General features: G+C 43.0%; 3 protein-coding genes and 1 long non-coding RNA gene across 6 annotated transcripts in view; 1 reads left to right on the forward strand and 3 right to left on the reverse strand.

The window, feature by feature from the left end:
• Positions 1–1,766, forward strand: part of atp2b3b (ATPase plasma membrane Ca2+ transporting 3b) — a 40,175-nt gene extending 38,409 nt beyond the window's left edge. For 2 of the 3 annotated variants that reach the window (XM_028408979.1, XM_028408977.1), the window contains one exon: positions 318–1,766. In XM_028408979.1, the coding sequence (XP_028264780.1) occupies positions 318–812 (495 nt within the window). In that variant the 3' untranslated portion in view covers positions 813–1,766. The remainder of the gene's footprint in view (positions 1–317) is intronic. The other variant, XM_028408978.1, reaches the window with a different exon arrangement.
• Positions 1,767–5,969: 4,203 nt separating this feature from the next.
• LOC114438799 (uncharacterized) lies at positions 5,970–10,173 on the reverse strand. The gene is made up of 2 exons (XR_003670992.1): positions 9,924–10,173; positions 5,970–9,538 (listed from the first exon to the last, which is right to left on the reverse strand). It is a non-coding gene; the product is annotated as an uncharacterized LOC114438799 (long non-coding RNA).
• A 20-nt stretch (positions 10,174–10,193) lies between these two features.
• On the reverse strand, positions 10,194–12,157 carry crebzf (CREB/ATF bZIP transcription factor). The gene is made up of 3 exons (XM_028410362.1): positions 11,959–12,157; positions 10,434–10,997; positions 10,194–10,333 (listed from the first exon to the last, which is right to left on the reverse strand). Exons 2-3 carry the CDS (start codon positions 10,937–10,939, stop codon positions 10,285–10,287), a joined length of 555 nt encoding a protein of 184 aa, XP_028266163.1. The 5' UTR covers positions 10,940–10,997; positions 11,959–12,157; the 3' UTR covers positions 10,194–10,284.
• Positions 12,158–12,436: 279 nt separating this feature from the next.
• On the reverse strand, positions 12,437–14,720 carry las1l (LAS1 like ribosome biogenesis factor). The gene has a single exon (XM_028410072.1). It carries the CDS (start codon positions 14,545–14,547, stop codon positions 12,823–12,825), a length of 1,725 nt encoding a protein of 574 aa, XP_028265873.1. The 5' UTR covers positions 14,548–14,720; the 3' UTR covers positions 12,437–12,822.
• Positions 14,721–15,042: the final 322 nt, after the last annotated feature.

The raw sequence follows: 15,042 nt of genomic DNA on the forward strand, positions 1-15,042 counted from the left end.
GCTAATGCTAATCAAAGCTAAGTGTAGCTTTATCTAAGTAACTCCAAAAGCCTGTTGTGCTTTATCACACCCTTTAGTTCAGGTAAGAATGTTTTTATGAGCTTAAATAAAAACAAAAAGTTAACGTGTACACCGTGTGAACTGACTGTAGCCACCTGGTCCGAAGTGTCCATCTGTCTGTCACTGTTTGTCTGCTGGAGGACACAAGTCTGTCTGTCCCCGGGTTTCCCGTGTTTCATTGTTTCCTCTTCTCATGACTGACTTTCTCCTCTGTCTTTCTTGTGGTTTGTCCCATGTTTTTACTTTCCTTTCGGCAGATGCGAGTGGTGAAAGCATTCCGTAGTTCGCTGTACGAGGGCCGGGAGAAACCGGAATCCCGCAACTCCATCCATAACTTCATGGCCCACCCAGAGTTCCTCATCAACGACCTCATCCACAACATCCCGCTGATCGACGACACTGACGTGGACGACGAATCAGAGCTCAGCAGATACCAGCACCTGCACCCGGCCCTCCGTAAGCCGCCACCCCCTCCCACCCAGCCCCAGCCCCCGGCCCGCACCCGCCCTACACGTCCCTACCGCCAGTACAGCCTCCCGGTGACCCCGTGCAACCGAAACAACAACAACAACAGCAGCAGCAGCAGCAGCATTAATTCAGTGGTCGCCCAGAGCAACAAAACCCCGAATGACAGGAGCCCCCATCACCACCGCTGCCACCAACACCACCATAACCATCGTGGCAGGGACAGGCCAATGAAACCCTCTGCCCCTCACCTAGCCCACCTCTACTGTGTGGAGACCTCCTTATAACTGAGCTGACCGTGGGTGGGAAGGGGACGGAGTGTTGGGCAAGGGGGAGGAAAGGGTGAGTGCAAGAGAGTGCTGAGAACACACACATGACATTTTCACCCACTCTCCCTTACAGCAGGCTCACAGGAGGGAGCGAAGGACCAGGGAGGCACAGGAGGGAGTGGACAATGGCTGGAGACTTCTATTCACAGCTCCCTGAGAACATTGGGACTTTTCCTCCCTTTGCCCATCGCTCCAGCCCTCTCAGTCTGACTCCCCCATAACCAGTCCCTCCCCAACCCTCACCCCGACGCCTCCACACTCACCCTCACCACCACCACCACATACAAAGCCATCTGCCCGGCCCGGCCCGGCCCGGCCCAGTCCCTGACCTCACACATGCTCATCACACACACACATTAGGGTCCGCTCTGGGTGCGTTGTCCTGAGTGACAGTTTGTATGAGGAGGGGGACATCCAGACAAACAGTTCAGCAGAACGGGGCCATGTGGCTATGGGGGCTGACCCACTCTGTTTCTATTGGTGTTCACCATTAGTGTTGTTGTCACCTACAGACCTGCCACCAACCACCACAACCATCATTCTGACTCTACAGCCACTCTAAAGCCACCACTTTGCTTGCGGTATGAGTAAAAAAACAAACAAAAACAAAACAAAAAAACGCTTTGTTGAAGCTTTGAATAGGCTCCAGTTATTTCCATTTATGATTCATTTAATTCTCAACATAATGGTGCTCATTCATTTTAATACGTTCCATCACTCTTCGTTTCTTCTCCCTGATGTGTTTCCTCTTCTTCCTTTCACCCTCCTCTCTCTCTCTCTCTCTCTCTCTCTCTCAGTGTGTGTATGTGTATTGTCTTGTCTCTTCTGAAAAAAAAACACAAAAATGTAACAAAAACAGAAATTGCAAACAAAGACGCTGTTCATTTAAACCTAATAGTTAATAGAATGGCTGCAAAAAAACAACTAAAGAATGGGGGGATGGGGGGGGGGGGGGGCAGATATATATACACGGTACATGTATATGTATATATATATAAAATTTGAATGTTGGGGGGGGGGACAACAACACAGAACTCTTCATCACTGTTCCTTCTCTCCGGCCCTGGATCCCTGAATGTCACCCCATAAGTCCACCTGACCTGCTATCTGTCACACTGTTACCAGATGATACACATCTTATACATATGTTAAACCGATACAGCACAAACTTTATTTATAGCCTCCTGCCATGTGGATGAGTGTGTGTGTGGGTTATATATATATATATATATATATATATATATATATATATATAGGGCTGCCGTCCTCTTCCAGCCTCTGTTGTGTGTTCCATCGTCTTCTCTCTTGTTGTTCCTCCTTGTGCTCACTTTGTCTTGTCTAGGCGTGTGTGTGTGTGCGCGTGTGTGTCTCAGCTTATTATTTATTTATTTTTTTGATGGAGAAAAAAAAAAAGCTGAACGCTTGTGAAGCATTAACCCTTTAAATGCCATCAAACACGCAATGCACAGGCGATGGCCCTTTAAGACTGGCGTGCACTCACTCCCAAGCCGCTCCTGCTCACGTGCCATTGGGCCATCTTGTAACTAGCGCCCTCTCCGTGGACGAAGAGATTGTTTTTCCTTTGCTCCGTTGGATGTCAACCAACATGCCATCAAGCCATCGGCCCGGCGTCTACTGTCAGTATTAGCTTTAGGCTAGGTCTGTTCCTCATCAGTGATTCATAATTATTCTTTATAGAACATTCTCCTGCAGAATGGTGGAGGATGGATACACCACTACAGTCAGTGGATTAGTTTAGTTCAGCATAAAGAAAGAAAATGAGGGCGAATAGCTAGCATTGGCCTTCTCAGATGTGCCTATGAGTGTCTCTGAGGCTCACCTGTTATTGTTACAAAAAAAGGGTATGTGCATCAGAACTTTTGTTTCTCTTTGCTATGTGGACACCTACTCGCAGGCCGTGCTGCATCAGGCCACTCAGAGGCCATGGTTTTGTGTAGGCTTACACGTCACATGATGTCAAGACACAAGGGTGAGCTTTAGAGGTGACTTTTCTACCGTTTCCCTGTTTTCTGTCTCCATGCTAAGCTAAGCTAACTGGCTAATGGAGATGTAATGCTTTCAGACGAGCTGTCCAGTGAAACAGGGCGTAACTCACTGCATGAGCACACCCCTACAAAAACAATACGAAAAGAAAAAAAAAGACATGCACCCACGTGACGAGTGCAGAGCTCGCAACGTCACTTTCCACCGCCACCTCGACATTCCATGGATTACATACATTCCAGACTACCGCATCACATTCCAGCCTGGGTGTGAGAGCGCCCCCCCTGTGTCCCATGTTGTACTATAGGTGTGGGTGAACCGCTGACTTCATGTTGCATCGGAGTGTGACACTGCAAAGCAATGCAACCCCCTTACCCCATTCCCTTCCCATCCCTTTCTTCCAGCTCCACCCACCCACTCACTCCACCAAGTTATCAACTGGTCCCACCGCCAGAGGAAGGCAAGGGCAGAAAATATGCAACAGACTGCCATGACACCTGTCCCCAGCCATAGGGTTAGAAACACAGCGAGAGAACATGTCTGTCCTGCTAGGTCTGTTTCAGGATGCGCGCAGGGCTCTCTGGGAACACCCCTACCTGTACAGAACTCTTGTCTTCTTGAATGCTCATCATCATCGTCACCTCCCCGACCCGGGCAGGCGGTGACTCTGTATTGGTCTGTCTGTTTTGAAGCATGCATTTGGTATCATTAATGTCACTCTTTATGTGTTGGTAAATCATTTAGGCTACTGTCACTTCTGTGTGCTATGATCTCCACATCTGCTCTCTTCCCCTCTCTCTCTCTCACACACACACACACACACACACACACTCACACACACACACACACACACACCTTGTTCAAGTCTAACCTATTCTATTTCAGCACCTGTGAGCACGGCTACATCAGTGCTTCTCTGCATACAGCACATGCACCGGACGACAGGGGGATGATTTTCCAGTGGTGTAAATTTGACTGTCCAGTTATAGCCATCTCTGTCCATCCGTCCAGCCACATTACATCATGATGTTGTGAGACAGTTTCACAGAAGGCAATGTGAAAAAGAATATATTTATCCAAATTATAAATTGTACAACTGCACCACAACTGTACAGATCGCCCAAATGTGCACATGTGCATCTTTGATTTACAGGTACTATGTTCCTGTTACACTGTTTTGTTTTTATTTTATTTTTGATGTTTCTTTCTTTTACTCTTTTGCTTTTCGAGGAAGAGAGGAACAACAAAATTGAAGCGCTTGTATATTATGATTATTATGATTATGATTATTATTTATTTTCTCCACCGGTGCTCCCACTGATGGAAAAAAAGACAGTTGCACATTCTCCTGAGCATATTCTGAGGGCTGTGTTTTCTGTCCATTGAACAGCCCCTGAAGTGTGCAGAGGTGAGGAGATACTTAACAGTCTCTTGAGACCAGAGGTGCCGCTCTGTAAATAGAGAACAGGAGATACAAAATGTACCTCATTATGATCTAAAAGGACTGGACAAAGTGGGGACCCAGGGAGGATGGAGAACTGGAGGGCAATGCAGAGCTAGAGACCGCAGAAGTGCAGCGCATCAGCGCTGTTTAGGCTGCTCTTTTAGATCTGACATGAGTATTTACTGCCAGGTAACAATGGGAAGGGCCTAAGGTTTTACATTATTCATTATACATATTGTTGTAAATATTGTGTGTGGAATGGTCCCCCTTCTTGCACAACACAGTGCTGTTCTGCAGACAGAAAATGCAGCCTTAACTGTGCTGAAATGAAAAAAGACCAAAAAAAATCATAAAGACTATTGAATATATTAAAGAGTTACCTGCCTGTTATTTAAGCGAATAAATATCTATATATGAGAAAGAACACACCTGTATACTGTAGACTAAATCTGTATGGAAATCTAAGAGAATTTAATGGGAATTAAGTCCAACACCTTTTGTCTGTATGAAAGAAAAAATACAACAAAGTATTCTACAATAATAACTTTGACAAAGTCTGTGTGGTCCTGTGTTGTTTGTTCACACTGTGACGCTCAAACGGAGCCTGAAGGATGTTTAGTATGTTTGTTCATGGCACCTGGGGCGGGAGGTGCACGGCAGATCATCAGCAGGTACAGTGAAAGCTTTCCATAATTCAACATGTCATTTAGGTTGGGATTCAAACACCTCACCTCCAGGCAAAGGTGTGTGCTGTTAGCCACGCTCAGGATCGCAGTCCAAAGCAAATATCTGCCGGTACTAATGTGTATTTAAATAATCAGGCCCAGCTATGAGTCCTATGTGTTATTTCTACATTAAGTGAATAATATACTATAGTATAAAATACTAAGAATATAGCTCATTTTATTAGTATTAGTATATTTAAAGATACACGACACAAATACAGTGATAATTATGTAAATAGGAGATATAATTTGAAAACACCATACATTTTATGTATATACAAGTCCAGACGCCTTGCTTCAATCTTCTCTACGTATGATGACCTGGATGACTGAGAATCTTCATCAACACCATACATTTTACTTAAATGATGCTTTGGTGTCAATGTGTTGACTAATGTCCAAATTTTTCCATTATTTTATTCATCTTAAATGTGTTTCAAAATGCTTTTTATTGTAAGTTATTATATTTTCAGCAATAAAGATAAAACTTGACTATTTTAGTCCAGAAATTCGTCATAAATGTTTTGTCCAATTTACACAGGTGACAGGTCAATGTGAGGTGCAGGTCCCATCTGTACCTGCAGGGGGCGCACTTTCATCATAGAATCTCATAGGACCACTGGAAGTGTGGAAAACACCATTTGTATTTATACATAGAAAGGTTTGTATTTGAATACATACAAGTTATACATTTACATTTAAAAGTACATCACTACTCTGATATCTTACTTTTATTGAGCCTTCACCGTTTTAGCTCTTCCAGCAGGAAGTATAACGAATGTACCGCCCAATGTGAAACAGCAGCCGGTGGATTTGGCACTGATCACTGCCACTATGAAAGCAGAATGTTTATTATTCAGGTCCTTTACTTCAACTACTAATACAATGCAAAAATATACATTTATGAGCTGGTTTGAGGCAAAAGAAACACTAACACTAAAATCTTTTTTCGCAGTTTATTGAAATGAAGCCATCTTATAGACCACAACACATTTTGAAAGTCTTGGGTTTCTTAAAAAAAATATTGCATGGTTTCCAATGTGTCAAAGCTGTTTACGTGCACTTCTTACTTACTTCTCTGCCTCCAGGCCTGCAGTCCAGCCTCGGATCGTTCCAGTGCTTATTGCCTGCACCAGTCCCTGCTGATCTTTCTTTTAATTATTTATTAACTGATGATATATTACTACATCAACTATAATATAAACACAATAGTTTCATCTTGCTTGACAACATCAACATGTCATGTTTGTTCTGTCATGTATGATGTTTGTTCCTCTCTCTCCTTCATCCTCTCTGTCCTGTCCACCTCTCCTCCTCCTCCAACCGGCTGACCAGGAAGGTTCTCTCTTATTTCTTCCTGTTGAAGGGAGTTTTTCTTGCCACTGTTGCTTTCTTCAGGTTCTGGGACTCTGTAAAGCGCCCTGAGACGATTCTGATTCTGATTATAAAATGCACCATATAAATAAAATTGAATTGAATTACAAATTGTCAGAATGTGGTCTGGACTAAAGGGGTCAGTTACCGGCAGACAGGACTATCGGGTATCCCACACATCAATTGATGATGTGGCAGGCTGCAGAGACCTTCAGAGGGGAAGTGAGGTGATGAACCTTCAGCTCAGTCTAAGCCATCATCATTAATGTCCAACCAGTGTCTGGACACACTGCTGGACGGGCGTCAATTTTATGTTTTAAAACGCCAAGATGAGCACAATCAGATGTTCTACTCAGGTAACTACACTCAGCCAGCAAAGGTTTACTGTTGCATGTGTTGCAATGTGTCACACTTGATGAACATAATTCAAAGCTGCAGTGTTGCTCATGTCAGAGATGTGGTCTGCCAGAACATCCTTATGGAGCAGCCAAGTGTGCACACTAAATTTACCTTACAGCAGGTGCAACGTAGCTAAAAATAAGTGTATTTACATAACCTGAGTTACTGGGACTGAGTAGTTTTGTGTACTTGTACTGATGAAGGCACTCACTGATGAAGCAATACATTGGCAGATGAGTCCAGTTGCCTCAATTTTAACTCTTGGACATAGACGAGTCTTCACAGACATGAACTCTCTGTAGCTTCTAACATCTGTACTTACTACATCCCGTGTTTTGTTTGGATTACTGCACTTCATATGAATGAAAGCAAGACTGCTCAAGTTGAAATGGAAGAAAAACTGGAGACACTGTTGCTGGTGGGAAAAAGCAACCAGCTATTAACCAGCTATTACTTATATATGAAGCTGTAGACTGGATCTGTATAACGTGACAAAAAAAACCCAATCACACATCTAATTATAACTTCGACTTGGAGCTACTTTTCTCTTTGGAATAGTTTTTAGAACAGCATCTTTACTTGTGTAAAATATACCTGCTTTACGATGGCAAATTATCTGTCTTTTTTGCACTTTTGAATAACTGAACAAATTAAAACTGAGCTAAAAAGCCAGTACTCTTTATTTTCACCAATTTATAGAGTAGCATTTATCCGTCATAATCCATGTGTTTTACACCTGTTTTTATGTAAAATTATTTTACATGTCACTTGTCAATTTGTGTCACGGTGAGTCTCTATACATTGGCTTAGTTGTCTTCCAGACACCAGAGGTTAATGAAATACCTCAAGCCAGGTTTCTTTGCTAACAGAGCTATGACATGTTCATAATGACAGCATTAGTCAGATGGGACGCAAACATTTGTTTCTCTGGGTTATTGTCTACTGTTCGCTAATGAACTACATAACATGATGGTGTTTTTACTATCAATGCTTGGTTTGCAGTGACAGATGGACTGAAGGTCTGAGGATCATGCTGTTTTAGCCCATGTACTTCCAGCTGAATGCTGAAAAACACGAAATGTTTTTTCCTGGCAACAAGCCGGTCTGTGTTCCAGCGCCGACGCAAATCAGCAGCCAAATAACAGGAATACTTTCCTACATTAAACAGACAATGTAAGACCATCTTACACTTTGAAACACCAGTAGAACTAAACTGTTAGTGCGAGTACAAATCTGCATATGTAGCTACAGTCAGTAGCCATGTGCAAGATACAACTATATATCAAGCTGGTTTAATCACAGCAATCTTCACTACAGCTGATGGTGGGCATTGAGTGCATTGATAGATTTCACACCTTCGGGGCTTTTAATGCTAAGATAAAGGCTAAGACACGAATACTACCGATTTCCTCTGCAGGAAACTTAAAGTACTTTTAATGTGACTGATTTATAATTTTTAAATCATTATAGTTTGAGCATTTTCTGCACATTTTGTTTCTATACAAGGCAAAGCTGAGGCTGTCTACAAACCCCATGATGTCGTTTTGTGGGAGTCTGTATTATTTCTTCCCTCTACAAGTTAAAAATAAATAAATCCTGCTTTGCAAATGGCACCAAATACTCTTAGATCTGGATAGTTACACACTGCACCACTAATGAAACTTGATGACAAACATTCCCTTGACTACTTCAGTGTGTCGCTGATATTTCAATAGGAGAGAGGATATTGAAAATGAGCTCTATCATTCAGCACACCTAACTGCTGCTGTGTGGCAGTGCAAACAGATGTTACAGTTTACCAGATTATGCAGAGGTTCACATAACGATCAATGTGCAAAAACACAAAGGTCTGCATAGCAGCCACACAGACAAAGGCACCACTGCTTCTACACTGGATCCAAGCAGCTACTAAGTCTTAAGAGGATGTGGAAAACTTTCTATTATTGTCTGAATCTGTACAATATGAATGTAAAAGAATAACAATGCTTAAAGTAGCAATTACTACCAGTGTGTCTGTTGTACACTCTGCTGTCAGGAGTATCATCCTAGTATAATTGGACTGCTGACCCAGACCCATGGACTTGACAGAATCGTTTGTACAGCTTGATCATTTTGTAATGGGAGCATCTACAAAATACTTGAAGTAAATGGGCTAAAACACGGGCAAGCCCTCAGTGTGTTTTGTACTTCCATCAAATGTGGTCTTTGGTTTTGTCAACCTTTACCAGACGTGACCCAAATGTTCAGGAAAACTTAGACCTTTATCGGCAGAGAGCTTGCTGTTCAGAAAGAGAAAAAGAGATGCATTAATATCAACAGTTCAGATAGACTCAGTAGATATGTGTAACTCAAATATAATGAAAATATGATTTATTTGTCCAACTTTCTCAAAGGCAATTTACCTCAAACAATACGTATTCAAAGTTATATACACATTTACAGTCGTTACACTTGACCAAAACTGGAAATTAATTACAACAGCTCATTCTGAGTGTGTTATGTACATTACAATATGTAAATATATACAAGACATATGAGACCGTTAAGCCTCTGGTAGCATTGCTCCAAGTACTGGAGTCAGCCCCAAAGATGCTGCATGAGCTCTGCAGCTATAGATGTTGTGGAGTATGGGTAAAATATGACGTATACCATTTGTTACCGATACTACCTTTAACAAAATACCAGGCCACGTTGGAAGCAGCTTGTCCAGCCTCCTCCCCTTCCACCAGAAGAATCCACTTCAGCATAAAGAAAAATAGGTGGCGCTAAATGAAAGTATTCTTTTGTACAGGAGTGTAGGTTCACAAAGAGATCCATTCTTATCAAAACAGAATTCAGATATATACCGTTTGTGAGTTATTGCATTTTCAGTTTGATAGTTTCGTTCACTCTTTGTGGACCTTCACTTTTATCTTAACATTCAGCATATTTTTGTTTTAACTCTTAGTTACATGTTAAAACTAAAAACAAATCGTGTGTACTTTTACATAAGAAACAACCAAAGCACACAATACCAACTAAATGTGACCAGCAGGCATATAACACAGAAGAACTAATGTGGCTGCTGAACGCTGAAGCCTGTGGAAAACAAAAACAAAAAGACTTTTCTTGTCTGATCCTTACCATGAGGTCAAGCAGGTAAAGGTGTTCAGAAAGCCACTCATCCCACATGGTGGATCAACCATTACCTAGAAGAAACTGTCAACAAGGTTTAGCAGTAACGTGTACTCAATCCATCATCATACAAAACTCATGCACATTCTTCAATTCTTAGGTAATCTTAATTTCAGTGTTTATCCACCCTCTGAAAGTTCAGAGCTATATCAAGCTCAGTCTCAACATCTGAAAACAGAGAGAAGTACTTGACCCTACATTTTGAGCGATGTGCTTGCACTCTCTGCACACTTAGTGCAGAACTCCACTGAGACGTGGTTCTTGTCCACATGCAGACAAACGCCACCAGATGTCTCTTTCTCCTCCACTTTTACACGCTTCCTGGGCAACGCGTAGTCATGGTCATTTGAGTTGGGGCCCTGGAAAAGCGAGGAAGATAATTTCATCCCATTCACACCGCTCAGCCTGGACAAGAGCTGGGCTAACATGCTCTCATTGGCCAGCACAGCCCTCAGGTACCTGGTTTCATCTTCCAACTCCTCCACTCTTCTGGTCAGCTGAGAATTTTCCTCTTTGAGGACGACGTTTTCTGTTGACAGGACGCCAACTTTCTTCTCCAGACTGTTGACATATTCTTTCTTCTTCAGACGATTCAGTCTTGCAGCGATGGCATTTTTATTGATCACATTGTGTGACTGCCTGTTTCGCTTCTTTGAGTCAGATGACATTCTCTCTGGAGAGGAGCCTGTAGAAGCTTCATGGTCGGAGTCATGGTCTTTGGCACTATAAACGCCAAGATCAGCCAGCTCATCATCAAAGAGTGGGGACACAGCATCACCTTCGAGAGTCCATTTTAACTCTTCCATTCCAAACAGCTCATCTAGATCTATTCCAGCCTCATCAATGTCAGCAGTGGGGGCCCCCTCGCATGGACTTCGAAGATCTTCCACAGTTTCCAAGACATTCACTTCTGCAACCTGCAGTGGCTGCATCACTGTGTTGTGAGCTCTCTTTCTGGTGATCATTGTGGTTTGACAGCTGTAACACCAAGCCGTCCAGAAGATATCTTGTTAACTCTTCTAACTGCGGAGACAGGAAATAATATAGGCTTTTAATTAAAGTAAATCAATACTAATTGAATGCTACACAGGACTGGTTATGAACACACACAAAAACACACTAAACACCTCTTCAGTTGGGCTAAATCTATTATATGCTATAGAACCATGACAAATGTTTGAGTTTTATGTTTTGCATAACATGACAGGCAATATAGTTACCGCGAGAATATGAATGTATACATTAAAATAATGTCACTGCCTCGGTGAGTTTATAAAAAGGTACAGGAATGTGTGTAAGCAACCAGGAGTTCAACAATATTGGCACACTGATATCAGCAAGAAGCTTAATCCTGTTAACAGGACTGCTTGTGCTTAGGCCAATAAAATAATTACTAAAATGACACAATAATTAACATTTTAACAATCACGTTAGCATCTTATTGAACTTTACGACAATCTGTTAAGCACAGTAAATTATTCCGACGTGTGTGCGTGTGGCTAAACGTATGACCAACGTAGCTGAATTGTAGTTTAATCCAGGCCTGATAGCATTAGCTTCCTACGACGTTTCGCAGTTAATGCTTTGTAAAACACGATGTCACGGACAAGCTTTAGCTAAACGTGTTTGAAATGCCCCTACTGCCAAAGCATTGTGCAGTTATCACTACATCTAACAAACAGATAATAAAATTACCGATATCGTTCTACTGGATTGCTAACAATGGCCCGATCGTCCTACGACACTTGCTCTCTAAAGCTGGCTGCATGAAACTAATTTGAGATTCAGTCACCGCCTACAATAGATTAATAAAAATTATATTAATTAAAAAATTAATATATCTGCACAAAACACTCTTACTGTTTATACTTTGGCAGAAGATTCCCGCTCAAACGGCGTTAGCTACTACAGCTAATTTAAGCCATGAGGCGCTAACACGGAGTGACGCAGCACTTTATCACGCCAGTATTAAGTAAAAACCTACCGTCCCAGTTGAAAAACAAACGCAATAATCAAATGTATTGCGCTCTTCGTTGAAAACGTGCTGGTTTCTGAATGGTTCCTGGCCCGCAGGATGGAAAAAAAGACAAATGGAGCGACTGAAGTGAGCAAGACAAACGCTTCAAAGACGTTTCTTCCTCCTCCTCCTCCTCCTCTTCTTCTTCTTCGTGTGTTGGCAGACAGGAGCTTTACCGCCACCACCTGGTACGGAGCGGTTCAGTACTTCCTTTGTTAACTCCGGCTCTATGTATTTTAATTAGTGGGTCATAGTCGTTGTTTTCTAATTTTCAATTTAATATTTTTTTTATAAGGGTAGAGATACATTTACTAGAAAAGCTAGAATCTTGTTTTAGTGCACTTGTTTTCTTGCAGGAGCTCTATTTTTGGAAGCAGCAGTTACAAACATTACCAGTGTCAGAATAATCACAAATTGCTGACATTCAGTTTCATAAAGAACTCCAGAAAGTTAAAAAATACTTTATTTAGCAGAAGTGCTCAACAGAAAACGTATTACACAGCACCTACATGTGTTCACATCTCCAAATCTTCAACATCGACTCTGAACACCGCAGTGAGGATTTAAACCAGCACAGAGAGACTGTGTTAAATTTCCTTGCTTTATTTGCCACATGAAATTATTACATAACACAATATAAGGCTTTTATAGTTGCTTGGGCTGCACCTAATGTTTAGTCAATCAATCCACTATTTTTTTTTCAGGCGAGCTGAACATAAATATGATTTGATTAAATCTTTGGCCTCATTCTGGCACATCCATCTGATGAGTTTAGCTGCACAGCAATCTTTTAATCCATTTTTTTTGCACATTCTGCATTTACAACCTGACTCAGAAAAGCTGCAGTCCAGTTTTCATTTTACTAACTTCACTGTGGCTCCACAGGAGGCCCTCAGCTGTCCTGGCTGGTGCTGAGACTCCGGTGACATGCGCTGCGTTGCTCTCCAGCTCCACCGGCTGGTCAAAGACAGTCATTGTTGAGTAGTTCTCCACCATGAGACACGAGGGGTCATCTGATTGTCCAGGGACTCGTCCCAGAGGGTAGTTTCTCCACAGGACTTTGTCAGTGCACACCTGCCACGGAGAACCTTTGAGCACCCTTGCCTTTTCAGCCTGCGCATCTGCCCATTTGGACTCCTGGGAGGACTCGCTTCTCTCAGAGTCCACCGCAGAGCCCCAGGCATGGCTGTGGCGGCGTGAATGCTGCAGCTTGTCATGCAGACTCTCCAGTGTGTATATGGGTTGCTGTGTCCGCTCCTGAGACATGCCGAGTTCTGAGTGTGGGTCTGTTTGTGTGTAGATGGAGCAGAGCTTTTGCAGTCTCTGCCGGGTTTCCAGAGGAAGAGGATGCTCCATGTCCTCCAGGATCAACTGGAGCAAGTGAGGCGTGCTGATGCAGGGGGCATCCAGGCATGCAGAGAGCAGCTGCTGCCACCTCAGCTGGATGCGGTTCACAAAAATCCTGTCCTTCATCCTGGCTTTTTTCTGTCCCTTTGTCTCATAGTGGTATTCAAATTTGTTACTGTTACAGATGATGACTTCTGATATCCACCCTGAAATGTAGAAAGTTCTGTGATTATTCTGCTCTTTACTGAGCAGCTTCAGTTCAACAAAGAGCTTCTCCAGAAGGAGGTGGATGAAGGATGGAGAGTTCAGCATCTTCAGCAGGGGCAGCCAAAATCGCAGGAAGGTCTGAGGGACTCTGGGTTCAGCGGGGTTGGTGTTATCGGGGGTGTCACAGTGTAATGTCTCCAGCTGCTCAAGTGTGGGAACCAGAAATCCATCTTCCAACAACACATCAACCAGCAGACCACTGGACTCCAAGGCAAATTGCTTAAGCTCACCCAGTAACCAGCTCATGTCTGCAAAGGGGGCCGGCCACAAGCTCCTGTCTCTGTCTTCAGGGAGCCCCTCAAACACCTGGTACTGCTCCTTCTCATAAGATATCAGTAGCTCCCGGGCGTTCTTGTATGCTTCCATTTCTTTCTGCCTTGCAATGAGCTCATCTTGTCGTTTCAGGTCAGCCTCTTCATCCTCCCCGTCAGACTGCGAGTCCCAGTCCTCATCAGAGCCTCCTTCCAGCTGCCTGGACCAATACTCCTGCTGGAGCCACTCCAGAACCACCTTACATCCTTTTCGACACCATTTCAATGTGGGGAGCTTCCGGTGTGTGAAGTCGTGCCTGAGATCCACGACCCACTCTGGGATGTTCAAATTTCCAGCCAGCCGCCTCAGCGGACGGGCTGTCCTCCCCTGCTGTCTCTCAGTGATCAGGTTGACAAACCTCACCAGGGCGGCCCCGTACAGCAGAACCAGATCATCTCCGTTTAGCTGTCCGGACCGGTCCAGCACCTGACACCTCACCAGGTCCGCCGTGCAGTCCACAGCCACGGGGGAGCTGTTAGCGTACCTGCTTTTCCAAGCTGAAACCCTCTGCAGTGCATACTTCTGCAGAGCGGGATCACTAGAGTACAGATACTCCAGGACCTGATCCCACTCCGCTTTGTTGATCCATGCCACCACATGGCGCCGCTTCTCTGAGCTTTTTTTCTTCATTTTAGCAAAGGGCGCTGACGTCACAGCTCTATAACGCAGAGAAACAGCTTTTCTCTGAAAGTCACGACACTAAATATACCGCTGGATAGTTTACTAATACAGCGAGTATGTATCTTTAGCTGGATTTTTTTCCCCCAGCGCCCGATTATATTGTACCCCGGAAACGACGTACTGTTTCGGCTTCTTCGAATTTGTTTGCGGGTAGCTTAAAAGTGCGCTACCGCCACCTACTGGGTGATAATGCAAACGGTTGTTCTGATAAATATTGTATTAATTAATTTAAAATGACAGCGATTCCTTCATATACTCTTTATAATTCTATATAATTTCACATTTGATATGTCCAGTTTAATTCAATTTATTTGTATGGCGCTTAATTTAAAAGACACACATTTACACAATTATGTTAAAAATAAAGCTGTCTAACAGTTAAATATTGTTTTTTATTTCATGGAACAGCACATAATCTGAATATAATAGGGATGTTAGGCTTTA

The sequence above is a fragment of the Parambassis ranga genome, chromosome 7, assembly GCF_900634625.1.
Source record: "Parambassis ranga chromosome 7, fParRan2.1, whole genome shotgun sequence".
Classification (NCBI taxonomy): Eukaryota; Metazoa; Chordata; class Actinopteri; family Ambassidae; genus Parambassis; species Parambassis ranga.